At 40.7% G+C, this 18,273-nt stretch overlaps 1 protein-coding gene across 34 annotated transcripts in view; it reads left to right on the top strand.

The window, feature by feature from the left end:
* Nucleotides 1–18,273, top strand: part of MAPKAP1 (MAPK associated protein 1) — a 225,525-nt gene that overhangs the window by 125,086 nt on the left and 82,166 nt on the right. For all 34 annotated transcript variants that reach the window (XR_011432658.1, XR_011432654.1, XR_011432661.1 and 31 more), the window contains one exon: nucleotides 12,458–12,567. Coding sequence is in view for 28 of the 34 variants with exons in the window: in XM_023628876.2 (XP_023484644.1) it covers nucleotides 12,458–12,567 (110 nt within the window). In the remaining 6 variants the exon portion in view is untranslated. The remainder of the gene's footprint in view (nucleotides 1–12,457; nucleotides 12,568–18,273) is intronic.

The following is an 18,273-nucleotide window of genomic DNA, read 5'->3' as shown; positions in this document are numbered from 1 at the left end:
CTGAAAGGTGTACCAATTTACAGAGCTACCAAGAGAATTCACAAAACCATCTTTGCAGTCTTACCATTACAAGGTGGCATTAGAAGTTTTTTCTTTTTACTTTAAAAGATGTATACAGTGGTATTTCAATAGTTTCCACTTGCATTTTGATTGTTTATTAATACGTGACTAGAAGAATTGTTCTCGTTAGCACAAATTTTTACTGCATAAATATTAACCTATGATCATGGCAGTCTTTAGAACTGAAAGTCCTTTTTAAAACAAGAGCTTTTAAATCAATGATTTTCAGTATAGTGGAGCTGTGGGTGGGATGAACATACCTTCCCAGGAGAAGCATCTAAGACTAAACAGTGTCTCTCTGTGACCGGCACCTTCTGGAGAATGTGAGAGGGGAGAGGGGAAGAGGCAGAGAGTAACAACAACTGCTTTAAGCTTAGTACTCTTATTTTTTTTTTCCTTGTATCACTCCCATCCCTGTACTTCCACTCCCAAACACACATACCTCAGTCAATTCTTTTTCTGTTTTAAAGTTCAAGAGAGTTTATTTGATGTGTCTGGAGTATTTCTGAAAACACAAGGTAAAGTAAAATCTTTATATGTGAACATTTAGAACAAAAGTGTCAATAAGTTTTCTGTTTCTTCTTTTTCTCAATTGTCTGATGAAATAGTATGGATTAATGACCATTTGCCCTGTGTCTATTTTCTTGGTTGAGCAACCTCCCGTTCACCTTTCTGGTCTATATTCTAAGTTAGGAAAGCCTCTCCTGCAAATGCAGGACCGAGTGGAACTTTAGGAGTCTCCGGGGATGTGTCCAAAGTTTCAGAGAGTGAAATCCCAGCAAAATAAGTAAATCCATAACTCCTTCTCTTCCTTTCCCCCATTTCCTCCTGCATCTCTCTCCCACTTGAGAATGGACAGGAAGCGGCGGGAAAGACACTGAACTGGACCAGAAAGAGGGAGCTAGGTTTGACAATAGGAAGTGAATTAGCATTTACTAAGGGCCAACTGTGTATATGTTATTTCATTTAATGTGAAAAATAGCCCAGTTTTTATTATGACCAATTTAGAGACATGAAAACTGAGGCTGTGCAGTATTGCTGTTAGGCGTGGATTTGACTCCATGCCTAACTTCAAAGTCCATGCTCTTTCCAACACCGTGCTGAGGGTTGGGATAGGGGTAGGGGAATCTAGAGTTGGTCTAGTCATTCAAGTGAATCCCACTGTCTTAAGGCCGACATTCAGCCATCTCTGTAGTGTAATAGATACAAGCATGGTGGCTTCTAGAGCCATACTGCTTGGGTACCCATCCTAACCTTAGCCTTACTAGTGTGTGTGGTCTTGGATGAATTGCTTACCTTTTCTATGGCTCAATTAAATGAGGGTAATAATAATACCCCCCTCATAGAGCCGGTGTGAGGATTGAATGAGTTAGTATATATAAAGCACTTAGAACGGTGCTTGGCTGATAGCAGCATTGTCTAAGTGTTTGCTGCAGTAATTGTTATTAGTAAAAGTCCTTTGAGGGCAAGAATTGGATCATTTGTGCCCAAAGCCTAGCATAGCTCCATTACTATAGTAGGTATGCCACAAATATTTCTTGAATGGGTAACCGAATACATCTCTTTGCTACTTCTCCATTTTTCTTCTTCCCCTACTTTCTGTTTTCTAGCAGGAGAGGGCCAGAGTTTGCATGGACATTGCTCAGCTGGACTGAAACTTTTGCTAAACATGGGCAGGAGGGGATGTTGGAGATCTGCAGACTTTCAAATTAGTCCACTTATGGGCAGACATCCTTTAAGATAGCAGCAAGACTGTGAACTCCTTGAAGATAGGGAAGGCACAGTCTCATTTATCTCTGTATCCTTAGCACCCAGCACAGGACTTCGTAGAGAAGGAATGAATAAACCGTCAGGTCTGTGGGCTGCTAGGAGGGCCCGTGGCTGAGCTTTCTGCCCCACTCTGCTTTCTGCGCCCACTTAACCTCTTCTGCAGCCCTGTTCCTGCCTTTTGAATACCGTGAAGCCCCGGGTTGCCTTCTGGCTTTCACACGCCCTCACACCACCCAACCAGGGGACTCCAGTAGACTGTCTTTCCCTGCTCTAAACGAGGCAGCATGGGCTTGAACTTAGGCTAACCTGGGTTCAAGTTGCAGCTTCACTAGTGACTTGCTTCGTGACTGTAGTCTCAGTTTCTTCATCTGTGGATCAAGCAATGAGGATAATAGTAACTACCTCATGGAATTGTTGTGAGGAATTTTCTTAGACATAAGTAATGTCCAGACCTCTTTCAAAGGAAAATTAGTTCTGAAGCCTCAGTGTTTGGCCAAATTAGTTTTATTATAATGTTACTTAAACACATACAAATGTAAAATTCTAGCTATAAATTCCATGTCTTTATGCAACCCAAACAAAATTACAAATTAAGTGCAAACAAAACTCTAACGTTAACAAAATGCAAATTAACAACTTTAATGCAGCAGATGATGTTTGGGTGAAATTAAATCACATTTTGGGTTTAACGAATGTTAAATATTTTACTTGTCAATTTGAGTCTTTTGATTTTCATATGAAATATCAGATTACCATATTATTATTTGTCCTTTAAACAATGAATATATTTTTAATTACTAGTTCATTATTTTACTCGGCCAATTGATTCCACCCCAAATTTTAAATGTTCTTTACTGGCAAAGTAAAGTAAAGAACATTTCTGCTAGAATGACCAGTTTATGCCAGTTCGCCCAGCACTTTCCCTGTTTGAGAATTGCAAGTTCTGCGTCCAAGAGCATCCCCCTCAGTCCTGGATGAACCAGGAGGACTTGTCACCTTGCTTTTTCTACTGTTGTCGATCGGCCTATACATAGGCGGGCTCTCTGCCTAATTTATACCTGTGCGGTGTGACGTGGGCACCGCAGAGCATGAATTCTTCAGAGATCGGCAAGCCTTTTCCAGAGAGAGCCTTGTGCCCACTTCTCCTATCACTTTTCTTTATTCAGCAAACTGTTTCACATGCAACTTGCAGTGATGCTATGTGGCCTTTACTAAGCCACATATTAAGTGTTATTTAAGAATTATTTAATAGATTAATAGTTAATAGATTAATAATTTAATAGTAGAGTTATTTAAGTGATATTAAATAACTCTAGCTGCTGGAACACACAACTCCCCAAATCTCACCAGTTTAATGACAGACTTTTTCTCTAAAGGGCCAGATAATAAATATTTTAGGCTTGTGCCATACAATCTCTGTAACTCAACTCTGCCCATGGTAGCATGAAAATAGCTATAGACAGAACATAAATAAATGGGCATGGGCTGATTTGTCAACTGTGGCTTATCCTGGTAAGTTTATTTCTTGTTCATATCTGTCTAATGAGGGTCAGGTTGCTCCCCTGGATACCTCATGTTACCCCTCTAAGCACTGACTCAGGGCTTCCCCAGCTGGGTGGAAAATGGGGAACATGGAAACTGGAAGTGGCCTACATCTAAATCTATGTCTATCACTTATATGTCACTATATATAAATCAATATATATACAGTTTTGCTTTTGAGCTAAATATATATCATGTATATGATACATATATATGTATATGTGTGTCCATGTATGTATGTATATATATATGATTTTCATTGAACTAAAAGCAAAATTTTTAAATTCTGAAACTTAGAGAGCCTGTGAATTCATCTGTTGACCCTAGGGGCCCTTCAACCTCAGGTAGGAAATGCTGCTATGAGGAGATTAGCTTAGACCCTGGTATGTAGGAAATATTACATCGTTGCTGTTTTATTTCTGTCAGAGGTTTATCAGTCTGAATAATTCACACTAAGTGTGTATGGTGTTTAACCTTTCTTTGGGTTTTTATTACACATCAATATGTCTATTATAGAAAAATTAGAAAACAGAGCTGTGTTTCTTCATACAAAAGAAAATTTAAAATTTCCCTTTGTTCGCTCATGCAAAGATAATGACTTATTATGTAATTATTTACATTTAAAAAGAGGAGCTAGTTAACTTAAACGAATCCCTAATTGGAAGTGTTCTGTGGAAAAGAATGTGGATCTGGATACCTTTTGATGTTCTTACTGAGTAAGATCTAGATCTGCCTTCCCCTCCCAGGCCTTTGGGCCCCAGGAAACCCCTGGAAATAGAGTTGTTGTTTGGGGAAAGAGAATGGATTACTCTAACAACTTGCAAATTAGGAGCCTGCTAATGGAAATTGCCTCCTTTACCAGATCAGCAAGTGGATTTCTAAGATATCCTTTGTTCGTTGATTTCGGACACAGCAAATGTGTATATGAACAGGAGTCCCTAATTTGCTGACTGTTAGCTACTCTGAGCCTCGGCATTGACGTTGGAAGGAGTGTAGGATATCAGGAGTGTCAAAGGGGAGAAGTAGTGGCAGAGTTATGGGGCGAGGGGTTTGGTTGGCCCTCAAAACTAGGTAAAGAGATGGATCTCAGCTGGTTCCCAGCATCTGGAGAAGTGCTGCCTGCCAGCAGTGACCAAACCAAGGCCTCTGGGCCTTTAGACATAGCAGGACAAAGGAGAACCAGATCTTGTGGTGGACCAGGGAGGAACCTGCTTTGTCCATCTCCTCCCATCCTCCACCTTGAACTGATTCAGTCAGAATTTGTGAAACAGATTTGAGTTAAAAAATGACAGTGACAGAAGCAACTGTGATGACGTGATTCATTACATGTGTTGACATTAAGAGTTTCATACCAGGATCTTACGCTGGAGTGGGGAAAAGGGGTTTTAAGGGCAGAAAAGTCAAAAACCAATAAAATGGACCAAATCACCCTAGATCATAAGTCAGTAAGAACAATTAAACTGCCCTCCTATATATGTATTCTACTTAAAATGTTTAATATATCAGGTGAACATGGGAAAGGAACCCTTCTAACCAAGGGCTGCAGAGCAAATAGAGTCCAGTTAGGATTTTGCTATTTGGGAAGGAGACTGCTGGAAAGACAGTGGATGGTCTTGCACCGGAAGCTGGGCTGCCTTGGGCATGGTGACTCCCAGAGGCTGCCGGGCTTCTCTTGGCTCTGCATAAAGGGAAAAATTAGCTGCTTTTTTAAGAGGCATGCTCTAGATTCATTGTTCTTTCCTGTATGAGGGCTTTTCAAAAGGGTCAGTAGTTTTAGTATACTTTCTTGATGAGATCTCTGCAGTACACCCCAAGTGACCGGACCTTTATGAAAGGATGTCATTAGTTTGAAGCCTCTCCTACTGTTATGTGATATTGCCTTGTGGTCTGGAGAGGGAAGAAAAAAAAAAAAGGGAAGTGAGCATTTTTGTACAGTCACTCAGTTTGGTGCCTCTGGTAGCCATTATCTCATTTATTCCTTAAAAGCAACTCACTTTTTTAATATGTAAGCTGAGGATCAGACAGGTAGTTACTTACCCAAGGTCATACAGTTTGGTAAGGGGCAGAGCTGAAATAGGATAAGGAATAAAAAAAAGATGCCTCTGTTCTTTGTAACCAGGCCTGACAATATGAGTTTAAATTATCCTAGTTATTTATTGTTTGTTTGAGTCTTAGAGGACCAACTGTGTGTTGTTTCTTTTCATTCTGTTGTATTAGCAAACATTTTCATTGTGCAGATTGTCCTCGTGCATGTAAATGTAACATATGCAGCCTGTTTAATTTTGTATTTGTGAATCTGACTTGATTTCCTTTTTGGCAACAGCTACTGTCTAGAGAAAAGAAAAGATTTTTCTTTGTCTCTTTAAAGTGACAGAAATATTGGAGCAAGTAATAAAGATGGAAAGCATTAATTACATACTTCTAAGAATTTAAAGGTCAGACAAGCTAAATATGTATGTTTTCCTCACTGGAATGTCTGTCTGTTGAAATCGCGCCAGGATACGCTTTGTTCTTACAATAAAAGCACACATTTTAGATAGCCATCTACTACTTTAGTATCCAAAAGCTATACCAGATTGTTGCTTTAGTTGCTATATATCTTAAAGTTTAGGACTAACATTTCTGACGTTAATGTGATTTGTTTCGTGATCCACCCCCTTTGGCCATGTTTGGTTACTATGTCTCATTTTGATTTCCTCTGTTCTTCCCTCAGCTTGTGTTGGAGTCTGTCAGCTGCTGCTATGTACATGTCAGGCTAGTGACTTGTAATGTTTATTAATACAATGTCAGTCTTGCTGGTGAAAAAACTGTGATGCTTCTCAGAAGGTTGCGATAGAACGAAGCGGTTGATTTCCAGATCCTGTCTGCACTGCATGGTGAATACATTCTCAGATGTTATGCAGTTCACTGACCTGACAGTTATGGAACCCCGCCTGGGACCCCATTTCAGCAGGACATATTTGAACAGAAACAGTTTGCAAAACTTTACACACTTAAACTCCTGCCAAGGCAAACTGTTAGCCACTTGAGTTTGTTATAAATACCCAGTGGCAGTGGTTGGAAGTAGCCTACGGTGTGTTTTATATTCTGAACTGAATGTGAATGTCTTTGCGGTTATAGAGAGTAGTAAATAATTGAGTTTGATTAGGGAGAGGGACCTCATTATCCCCCACCTGTGCCCAGCTGGAAGGGGAGGGTCGAAATGAAGCCATTAGCTGTCTCTCTTACTGGCATCTCAAAGAGCTCAAATACATCTGTGTCTTATTTTCTTTTCTGGCACAATCAGTCGAGCAAGCTAAGCAGGCATGACCGGATTTGGCAAGTCCCAAGGACTCTGGCAAAGATACACAAGGAGAAGGCGGAGGGCAGTCATTTTGGCTTCTCACTGCCCATTAGTCTAGCGAGTTATGTTTTTGGAAAATGTCTGTTTTGAAAAAGAGTACTTTGTCCAATGTCAGGTATCGCATACTCACACAATACGCTTTGATCCTTTAAAAAAAAATTTTCTCGGTGCAAGGGGAAACAAAATGTGGCATTCACACTAGTGTAAACTCCCTTTATGGATAAAGTAATACCCGAAGGACCTGCTTTAAAGCAGGCATGCTACAGTTATTACAAGGCTTTCTCTTGCTCATATATTTTCATTTTCTACCTTGAAGTGCTAGAGAATGAACATGCATGGAATTGGGACCAGAACAGGTTGGGAACTAGAGGAGTGTGTCTTCATCACTATTATGGGACTGGTCAGGACTGGAGAATCGAATGCTACTCTTGGCAGCCTTTCCCAATTCCACAAACTGAGACTGTGGCTTGTGAAACCATGGCATTCTCCACTGGCCTTGAAAAAGCAATCTTGGAGGTCGTATGGTTAGTCCAAGAGTTGGGACATTTATAATCAAACTGAATTTGTTACAGTGGAAGTTGAACCTTCTCCACACATTGGTCAGTGGTTCCAATCTGGAGGATGACTCTCTGGAAATCTCTTCTTCTCTTGAGTGCCCAAGACTTCCTTCTGGGCTATAGAGAGATTTAAAACTCCGGCTTGGAGGTTCAAGCCTGGGTTCAAGTCCTGGCTCCCCCACTTGTTAGCTGAGTAACTCCAGGCAAGTGTCTTAACCCTGCCAAACCTCAATTTCCTCCAGTATGAAATGAGACTGATTAAAGCACCTGCCTTTTCTGGGGGAGTTAAATGAACAAAACAAGTGCTCAATCAATGTTGGCTATGTCACTGTCTCATCATTATATATCACTTCTTTGTACATATAAAGCAAAGCCCATAATTATTGTAATATGTTAACTATTGCTTATTAAGTATTTATTATATGACAAGTATTATGTTTACTATTTTAAAATAGTTAACACAGTCACGACAGTTTTACGATCTAAGAATTATCTCCATTGTGTAGACGAAAATGGAGGTAGATGTAGATGGAAGTTAGATTATCTCATTTACCCAAGGAAGGCTCTGCTCTAGAGCTTGCTGTGCTCTGCTGCCTTCTGGTGTCACCATCTTTCTAACATAGTATAGAGCTAAAAGACAACTGTGTTTTGAGACATCTCCACTAGCAAGCCTCTCTGGCCCCTCAGCCCTACCTGGCTGGGTGAAGTGCCCCTGTGTTGGCAGCACTCTGAGCTTGCCTCCATCCTCGTGCTCAGCACAGAACTAGAATTCTTTGTTTGCTTTGTCTTTCTCTCCTGCTGGACTGTGCTACTTGGGTTAGGGACCATGTTGTTGATTTCTTAATAGGATCCAAAATAGGCTCTTAATAGATGAGTGACCTCAGGTAAATTCCCCATGCCTCCAGCCTCAGTGTCTGTAAAATGGGTATAATAATAGTACCTATTTTAGGATCGAATGCGTTAATACAAATTTTAAAAGCTTAACACAGCACCTGGCACATAAGAAGTATTCAGTAGGTAGTAGTTGCTGTTATTATTGTTGTAATTATTGAATAATAATAACATCTTGTACTGTGTAGATCAAAAAACTCTTGATAAGTCTCATGGAATTTCTCTGCAACACCACTATGGTTTTTGACTTCCAACATCCCCATTGAAAGCCAATGAGTTAAGCTGAGGGGGAACATACCTACTTCCCTGGTTTACTCTCTCAAAACAGAAGGCCTTTAAAACTGAGCCCAGGGTGCTCTCCTTTGAGCCTAGGGGGCTTTGATGACTGGGCCAGAGGCTATTGCCAACAGTGCCCCTGAATATTGCCACCATGCCCAGCAAATTTGCACATTTTAATGGCCCTGAGTTACCAATTATAAGCAATCAGGGTTGAGTTCCCTTCCCCCAAAAAAGCAGTCTCAGCTGGGGTGGGCTAAGAGGAGAGAGGATGCATGGGGCTTTTCTCTTGGGGCAGTGACTTGGGACAAGGGGAACACGAGAGAACCAAGATTTGTAAACTGCTTTTACGTTTGCCAGCCTTAGTGCCAGGTGCTTGGCACTCATTGTCTGTTTTATCCTGCTGACAATTCTGTAGCAAAGTGGCCCGCTCATTTCATGGATGCAGCTGAGGGTCCCACGTATTATGGCAATATTTTGGTTAGCAGTCGAACCAGGATTTGAACCAAAGGGTATTTAACTCCCAGCCCATGAGTTTTTCTCTCCAATATGTTGCCTTCCAACTTGGGTTCTGGTTCCGGCTCTGTCCCTATAAATAAAATCTAAGCTTTTCAGATGAAGACCTGTGCCCCTACTTCCTCCCTGTCCTCTGTCACCTTTAGCTTAATACTTAGTAAAGAAAGGCTCATTGTGTTAGGTTAATGCTGGTATAAAAACTTCCCAGTGGTAACTGAGTGGCTTTGAAATGGGAGAGAGCTGAATTCCTCAAGTGAGTAATCTCTTTTTAAAATGCCTGTACGTTTTTCAGTGGTTACAAGACTTGACAGGACCTAACTTTGAATTGACTGAAGCACTCCTGACAGCATTTAGTCAGCTCCCTGAAGTGGCGCTTCATCCTAGACCCAACACAGGCAGCCCAAGGAGCTGTGGAAGGGCAGCTGCTTCTGCTCGGTGCCCCTAGAGTGCCCTGCACTAGCGGAAAACAAGCTGTCTCTCCGCGAGGGGAGCAGGAGGAGGAGCCATTTCTGAGCCGACACTCTGGGTTTGTAGCCCATCTGTCTATCCATCCATCTGTCTGTCCATCTGACGGCCACTCACCCAAGCACAGGTCACAACGCAGATACTAGAATGCAGTGCCACAAGGAAGGGAGGCAGGACTGGCACCCTACCTAGATGCCACCAGCATTTCCCCCAAGATCTTTGTCTTCTCGGTCTCAGACCCAATGCCAACATTAAATAAAAGCGGCTTTAAAAGATGTATTTCAATAGACTTTTTTAGAAAGCCCATAAAAAGTCCCGGATATGAAGAAATGAGGCATAAAACCAAGAATGTTTGGAAGTCAAGCTGAAAATTGTGGCAGCAAGTCTCCATATCCATTTATTAACAGTTGCACCTAGATAGATTCTGAGAACCACTTATATTCTGTACTCCTGTGTTTCAGAAACATTTCACCCCTTAAGTGCTATAGACTTGGAACAAGATCCAAAGTTGGCATTTGTCTGGAGGGAGAGGAGCAAGTGATTGTGAGACTGACCCAAGGAAGCTTTCATTAGGTCCAGTTGAGTGCGCAGTACGCCAGTCACAACCTCTTTCTCCCTTTAATGTGCACGTTTTTACCGAAATGGAGCCCCAGAGTAAGATCCCACACACTTGTGAAGGCCCTTCCCTTCACTGTTGTTTTCATTTTCCTCTCATGAACCTTGCTACCCTGGCTTCGGCACGGAGGCTGTAAAGGAAGATGGAGAGCCGAGTTACCTCAGAATGATCACTATCGTTAACATTCACGGGTGGTTCACTTATCATTCCTGACTGCACAGACATGGCAGCCGCTCGGAAGCGTCCGCAGGTGTAGCCTGGTGATACATATTACATTGTGCCACAACGGATTTATGTATTCTGTAACAAAAGAAAAGTGTAATGAAAAAATACAGAAGGTAATCCTTTATTCCTCCACCACACAATTTATCAGTAATGCCTGTGGATGATAAGTGCCAGGGATTTCCTCTGCTTGCTTTAACCTTGTCACCCAGGTACGTTTTGGTAAAATGACAGAAAAATACAGACTAGGGATTTTCCTCTGTTCAAAAATCTTTTAAAAGGACACTTTTAATTTATGGAAGTTAGTCCAAACACAAGGCTTCATTTTGAGCTTTTAGTCTGCCTTTGCTGAAAAAGATAAACGGATTGCTTTGAAATAATGCTGTCAGCCAGCAGCACATTAGGAGAGAATGTAAGCAATTTCTAAGCAGACGCAAATCTAAAATAGTTCAGGTGGAACTCAGGTGGGTGGAAGTTCGTGAGATCTAGCCTAGGACTAGTTTGTGAGTACCCGAGAACTTGTGTTCCCTTTTAGGCCCTACTCATCCATCTCCCAACATATTGTCACAGATGGAGCACATACCGACTTCCGAGGAGAAAGCAGGGGAAGGCGAGTCGGAACGAGGGTGATTGGCATTTGTTCCAAACATACACTGGACTAGCGCCAGAGCAAATATCCCCAACTTTATAAATGCACAAGGCACTTTACATTTCAGTACTCTTGCCAAAGTATCACTTACTGCATCGCTCCCTAAATATAGTTTTAAAAAAAGAGCTATTTCTTATTTTGCTTTGATCAGTAAAATAAACTTTTAAAGATTGTTCTGGGATGGGGTCCAGCTTCTGAGGTAAAGAATGGCCGGGGCTCAGGCATGATTCAGTAACAGAGTGTTCAGTAAAATTAGCTTGACAGTTCTCAGGCCTGCTGTTCGATAGCAAGAACTTGACCAAGTTAAAATGGATGATCGTGCTGGCTAGACTAGCATCGGCTTTTGCTTTTTAACAAATGGAATGTCAAGGATTAAACAGCAAGCCGTATGGAGAGGAGGGGTGTGGAGATGTCTTTGTATTAGGGAAGCAAATTGGGTCCTTGGTTTTGAGATCGGCCCCCAGCCCCTGTGGAAAGCCAGCCACCTGGTTGGGTCCAAGCTGGGTTTAAGGCCCCTTCCCAGCCTGTCCTACCATTGGGAAGCTTTTCCATAGCTTAGCTTGGGGTTTGGCTTTTCTTTCAGATTTCTTGTCAATATGAAGTTCTGCCATGTTTTTTGGCTGTGTTTCCCTTTTGAGATTCTTGTGGGGAAATGGGAATGCGACCAAACTCCTTGTGGCAATTCCCATGTTCCATAGTTGGAAACTTGGGTCCCATTTGTTACATGAGTTGCTTGGAATTGGCCTGTTTTGTTCCAGTGCCCAAGCATAGTGAGTAGTATTTGTGATCCTTGCTATTGCAATTAACAGTCTTAGTGAAGTTATTCCTCACCCAGGGATGGGCTTCTGTTTTCAGGGTACTTGTTCCTTACCAGTTTTTTCCTATCTAGATGAACCTCTCCCCCCCTGCCCCCCATCCGTTGATTGGCTGGAAGCTTACAAGTAGTGTTAGTATTTGTCTTGTAATTATTTATGCTTCAGCTGGTACTTTATTTGACCTTCTAGGACTAAGTATTTTAAAATATTCCTACTGAAGTGTGCAGAGACTATATATTAAAAAAATAGATTTACTAGCCAGTTAGAAAGAGCCATTCTTTTCCTTATTCTAAATTGCTTTGGGCTATCTTATCCCCTGACCCCAACCCCACGATATTTTTCCTCCAGGGCTCCCTGAGCTTTAATATGATGGTAGTATCTGCCTACAGTGACATCTACTGACATAAGCCAACTTTATCGTTTGTCAGTCCTTGCTGCAGGATTTGGCTTGGGAGCCAACACTAGGAACCCATGGTAGCAGTGACCCACACAGACCATTAGATTCAATTTGAGATAAATTAGAAAAACCTTCCATAACTCTGACCTATCACTTAGAACTGTTCACACAAGAATGCTTCCCCCTACACACACTAGAAATAGTTTTATTTAACCTATTTTTAAATAATTGGCGCTTCAATGTATACTTATTAAAACTTTCTTAAACACAATGAAGACCACATTAGCATCCCTCTGGTTGAATGTTGGTAATGATTTAATATTTGTCTTTTCCTACAGAAATGCTGCTCATGGATTCTCCCTTATTCAGGTGGACAACACAAAGGTCACCATGAAAGAAATCTTGCTAAAGGCAGTGAAGCGAAGAAAAGGATCCCAGAAAATTTCAGGTGGGACAGTTAAATCATACCCCAGCCACAGGAGCTTTAACCCTTTGTTAAAAGGACTTGGGGCGCGCGCGCGCGCGCGCGCGTGCGTGCGTGCGTGTGTGTGTGTGTGTGTGTGTGTGTGTGTGTGATGGCTGGCCAGGTTGTTTCAGACATCATTACCAAAAGGTTTGATAAGCAGATCTACAACAAAAAAGTGGTTTTTAAACTGCCCCTCGGCCCAAGGAAGGGATTGGATCAGTGGCATATGTGAGAAGAGTGTGTTCCTATCAGTTATGGAAGCTCCATCATTAATAATTTGTGATAGATTAAGACAAAGCTACTTAAGCTAACTGTTAGTTGGTGTAAAGCTGTCTTAAAAATCAAATCAATCCTAAATTTTAAGCAATGCTTTTAATTTCATGTTTTCATGTCATTGTCCATAGGAGAAACTTTTGGTTGCTAGTGTTTAGGGTATAAAATAAAAGAAAACATTTTCATTTTTACCAAATGAGGGCAACTGTAAAAAGACTTCAAAAAGATAAATCGCTTGATGCGCACAAATACCTGTTAATCTCTAATTCCTCATTCCCCAACTTTATACAGAAAATCAGCTTCTGGTGTTAGCTGTGATGTTTAAAGGATGTGAAGGAAAATATTACCAGTATTGAGAAATAATTATTTTGAGAAATAGCTCAAAGATTTGTCATACCACAGACAACTTTAATATGAATCAACCTATATATGACCTGCCAACTAGCTTTGTAAATAAATGAGACTTGTTAAACATCTTTGGTTTCATCTTTTGGAAAGGAAAAAAAGCATTGCTCAGTTTGAAGAAAATAGTTTTGTGCTCTTTTTAAGGGGAGGCATATAATCTGTTCCAGATTTAATTAGCTATCTTCAGATGAAAGCTGAAGTTTTAATAAAAGTTAGAAGAGATAACACAGTGAAGGACACGGATGAGCTGTCTCAAGGCCATATTCCAGGGGAACGATAAGAGCTGTAAAAAATGGCAGAGGAGAGCAATTGAATGGAGCAATGAAAATCTGATTCTCATAAAAAAGAGAGAGAGAGAGAGATGCTGGTAGGGGCGGTTGTAGATGAGACCTGCTAGCGTCTGCAAGCAATTTGGATGCTTGCCAGGAGTCATTGTTCACCCTCGGCTGTGGCGGCTCCGTCCAGATGTGCCAACTGCACGTTTCGGCTTTTGCCAGCTGACTGCGCCGTTTGATAACCAGCTCTCTGGATGCCCATCACTGGCCGCAGAGATAGAATTAAATGATGATGATCTTCCCACAAGTTGGGAGAGGAAACAATGCATATAAATCTTGATTTCATCTCAGCATGAGAAGTCTTTATCCATCATCACTCATAATGAACAAGTCGTTAGCTGGGATGAATGGTGTTCTGGTTTTTCCAAACACCTCTTTTGTTCCTTTTTTGGGTGACTTTTATCCATTGCATGGGGGTCAAACCTCTTTGCATTTAAGGAATGATTGAAGAGGCGTAGCCTCTCCTTCCCAGGGGATAGTAGATATTTTGGGGTTCTAGGTGCCAATCTAATAGCATTGAAACAGCCTTAGATATTTAAAGATATTTAATAAGCATTCATCTTCCTTTAGGATCCTGCTTTTTTCTCTTATTTTATCCTTAAATTTTTTTACATAATAGTGTAGTTCGTGACTTATTCTTAAGATAGCATTATTCTGAATTGTCCAAGAGGAGGTGGAACTAACTTTTTTAATCTTCTTAATAGAAATTCTGTTGTTTCAGATTTTTTAGACATGAAACCTCCGTGAACTTACTGGGATACAGCTGAGCCAGTGTCTTTCCCTCTGTCTCCAGCCATCTCTGTCCAGTTGCATACCCATTTATCTATGTCCGTCTCCAGCAACCACGTTTATCATACACACATTTATTTATGTGCACCTTTGTGTAACATCCCTGCCATTTCCATCAGAGTCTTTGCCATATCCGTGGCAGAGTGAGGACTCATCCGAAAAACGGTGATCTGCATTATTTATTCCTTTTCATACTAGAGAACTCAATTGAGATTGATGTATTTACATAAATTACTGTCCATTTTCTTAATCCAAAAAGCTTTTTAAAATAAGAGGCTCCTTATGTTCCTTTATTAAGTCTGTCTCGTGAAATAGAAGGATCTCCAGTTTGGCAAAGATGTTTATTTAAGGTTAGGTTGGTAAAGGCAAGGTATATTTTGTATTTTTGAACTTTGTATTGTGGAGTGGACTTGTTTTGGAGGGTGATTAATGAAAAGAAGAATATCCTTTTGTCACAGAGGGAAACACAAGTACATTTACCAAAAAAAAAAAAAAAATGTCTGTTAGTGCTCACAGTTGGCTGTGAAATACTTAGCACTCACCCATTATGACATGTGAACTTAGTCATGAACTTTGTGGCAGGAGGTGCCAGGTCAGAGACATTCATCCTGCGCTTCCAGAGCCTCTACCACAATGACCTGCTCAGTCTTTGCGAGAAGGTCCTGCCATGCCCCGTGTCCGGAACAGAATTAGTGTTCAGCCGTGTCTTCAAACAGCTTTCACCTCATTGAGTGCAGAAGACTTGTCTCTCTGCTCCTCTTATTTAACTTAAATGAGAGGGGAGAAATACCACTTGAGATTAAACAGCACGTGCCATGTGGAGTCAAGAATTCTCACACTGTTTGTACTAGAACAAGATTTCAAAAATCCTTTGATAGGCTGATAGTGAACTTCTCTTACTTACCCACAAACCTTTAACTTCTCTCATCTTTTTTTCCAGACTGACCATATACAACTCTCTGTTTGATGATAATAATAAATTGAGAACTTAAACTATTTTGTTATTAAATCAAGATTTGGGTTTAATGACTATCCCAATGTTTAAATACTCTGTTGCCCTTCCCTCTGGCACTCCCTCCCTAATTTTCATTTGTAGAAAATCAGAAGGTGGTAGATATTTGAGCAAAAGATTTCTTTGTCTAGGTAAGTAGCTTTGTCAATGGAAGCCCTTAGAGTTTTAAAATATTTTTGCTTTTTATGCATAGAATATCATTACAGACACTTGTAACTGATCTAAAATTTTGACTTACATTATTTGTAATTATTTCATCAAGTCGTAACTATTTATGAACACTGCAGGATTTTTTCTATTAATATTCATGTACTGAACTACAGTAATCTTTTCACAGTGTGTTCCAGTCAGTTCTCTGCTAGGGCCCATTTTTTAAGCCCATTTTTAAATGTCTCTTTTAAAGTTTCTCTCCAGCATTTCATTTTATTACTGACCTACTTGACATTTGGAATGTACCTGCATTGGCAGAAAGTCTCCACTGTTTAAGAAAATTGTAAGTGGAGAATCCAGTTTTAGAAGAATTAGCTGAAGCCTCTTTACTAATTTTAACAGTTGGGTGGGTGTGTTTTTGACATAATGAAGAGTAGCCTGTCAGGTCTCTTGATTTAGCCATGAAATATACTAATCTGTTTTTTAGTGAGTAAGGGTCTTAGTTTATCAAGTTCTCCTTTTGTCAAGTTCACCCTCACAATCAGTGACCTTCTGAGTGTCTTAGTATTTTATTGTTGTTGTTTAAAAATGCTTTTACCCACCAACTTTTACCAGCTTCCTGAAGCAGGATGTTGGGTATGCCAGAGACACTTGAGAAAGGGAGGCAGATATAATTTCAGTTTTAACATTGACGCAGAAGTATGGGTATCACTTCATCTACAAAAGAGAGAAGGCTGCAAAGTGGGATTTTCCAAGCAGAATAGTTTTCTTCATGGCTTTATTTCAGTATTTGGTGTCATTATGAAATGAAGGTATGTTTTTCTTTATCATAGGCTAAAAGATTGGACCAGAAGCATATTAACTTTTTCTTACCCCTGTCCATTCTTGCCTATTGATGTGAAAGATAATTTTTTTTAGTCTGAAGATCCTTTTGAAAAGTTCTTAGAATATTGTTAATAAGACTTATGACATTCTTTCCTTCTTTTCCCTTACAAAATTTCACTTGGAATTAGAAAGGTAAACGTTAGCTTTGGCAAGTGGACTCCCTCTTAACATCTCTGTTTAGAGTCACAGATCACCTCATTGCTGCTAATTTACTGTATTTTCACAAGACCCCTAGAATGTCACCAATGAGATAGTCTAGTCTGGTCAGGACTTCTCAAACATTGTTCCCTAAAGTACTGCTGGGAGCAGAGAAGGGGAATGAACGTCTACCACAGAACATCAACCCCATTCTGATCAGAGGGACAGCTAATCAAGTTTTATCTTAAAAATTCATGAAAATGTAAATTTTCATCCATAACGTATTTGTCACTGTGTGGTACATTCATTCATCGTGTGCTCTCCTGTGTAAGACCTGTGCTGAGTGCTAGGAGACAGTGGTGACACAGACCTACAAGGCGCTTGCTGAGGAAGACCTTTCATTCTAGAGGGAGTCAATGTAAGAGGCTGAGAGAGGGAGTAAGAAGCAGCAGGGCGCCTTTACTGCGTTGCATAGGATGGTCAGGGAGAGAGTGACTTTTAAATTGTGGCCTTCACATTTAAGCTGTGAAGTGTTGGGAGGGGCAGTGTCATTCAAAGCAGTAGTTTTAAAGGCTTACTATACTTTAATATAAAAAAGAACATTTCAGATTACTTTGCAGTTAACCTACTTAACTCTTCCCCACCCCACCAAAAAAAAAGAAAAAAATTGACCCTTGAATTCTTCCCTGTGCTAACTCCCCACATCTTGTCCATTAGCGAGTCTCTCAGTTTGACCTCCAGAATATCTCCTGAATCCATTTGGTCTTTTCCATCTCCATTGGGTGAGTCCAAATCTCCATGACTCCACCTAGACAATTGAAATGCACCCTGGCTACTTTTCCTGCCCTTGCTCTTGGCTCCCTCCAGTCTGTTGTCTACACAGCAGCCAGAGATCTTTGAAAATATAAATCAGATCATGTCTGCTCCAAACCCTTCAATGACTTCCAATTGCATTCAGAATAAAATCCAAACTTCTAACCACTATGAAATACTCTGAGGCCCAATTTGGGGAAGGGACCTACAGAGAATGTGAACACAGAGAAGGAAAAGCATTGGGAAGAAGCGCAGAGTCAGCAGTTGCAGTATGACAGATGAGTACAGGCCTGGCTAAGAACCCAGGAAGCCAGGGCAGGAATTCGGAGTCTCTAACTAACGTGGACCTGCTGTCGTAGGCTGGGAGCAGCAGGGTCAGTCTCTGCCTCACGCCCTGCGGTACCTCACACAGGAGGCCTTGCTTACGTGCCAGATAGACCTAGAAAGCTGTATACAAATTATTTTACTACTTATCGGTAATATTGTAAAGGGGGTTTGTGTGTCAAGGGAAGAGTTGGTCTTTCCCCAAGATCTGTTCCTATGGGGTAAGAGCTGATTTATTGACTGACTTTGTGTATATATAGATATTATCTCATTTAATCTGCTCAGCACCCCTAGAAAGTAGATTTTATTATGCCTATTTTACAGATGAGACTTTAGAAATGTTTCGAACTGTTAAGAAGTTGGGGGGCGGAGGGGAGGTGCATCTTTGAATTAAGGAACGATGATAACTATACATGTACTCATATACGTAACTCTCTGAGCGTCCCTGTCCTCAGCTCTGAGAGAAGTTAAGGTAAGCTGAATTTCCACAGTAAGTAAATGGCAGAATCTAAATTGGAGCCCAGGTTCTTTTGACCTCAAAGCCCATACTCTTTTTATTGTACC

This window comes from Equus caballus, chromosome 25, assembly GCF_041296265.1.
Source record: "Equus caballus isolate H_3958 breed thoroughbred chromosome 25, TB-T2T, whole genome shotgun sequence".
Taxonomy (NCBI): Eukaryota; Metazoa; Chordata; class Mammalia; order Perissodactyla; family Equidae; genus Equus; species Equus caballus.
Note: the sequence above shows the minus strand (reverse complement) of the source record. Positions and strands in the feature narration are given on the sequence as shown.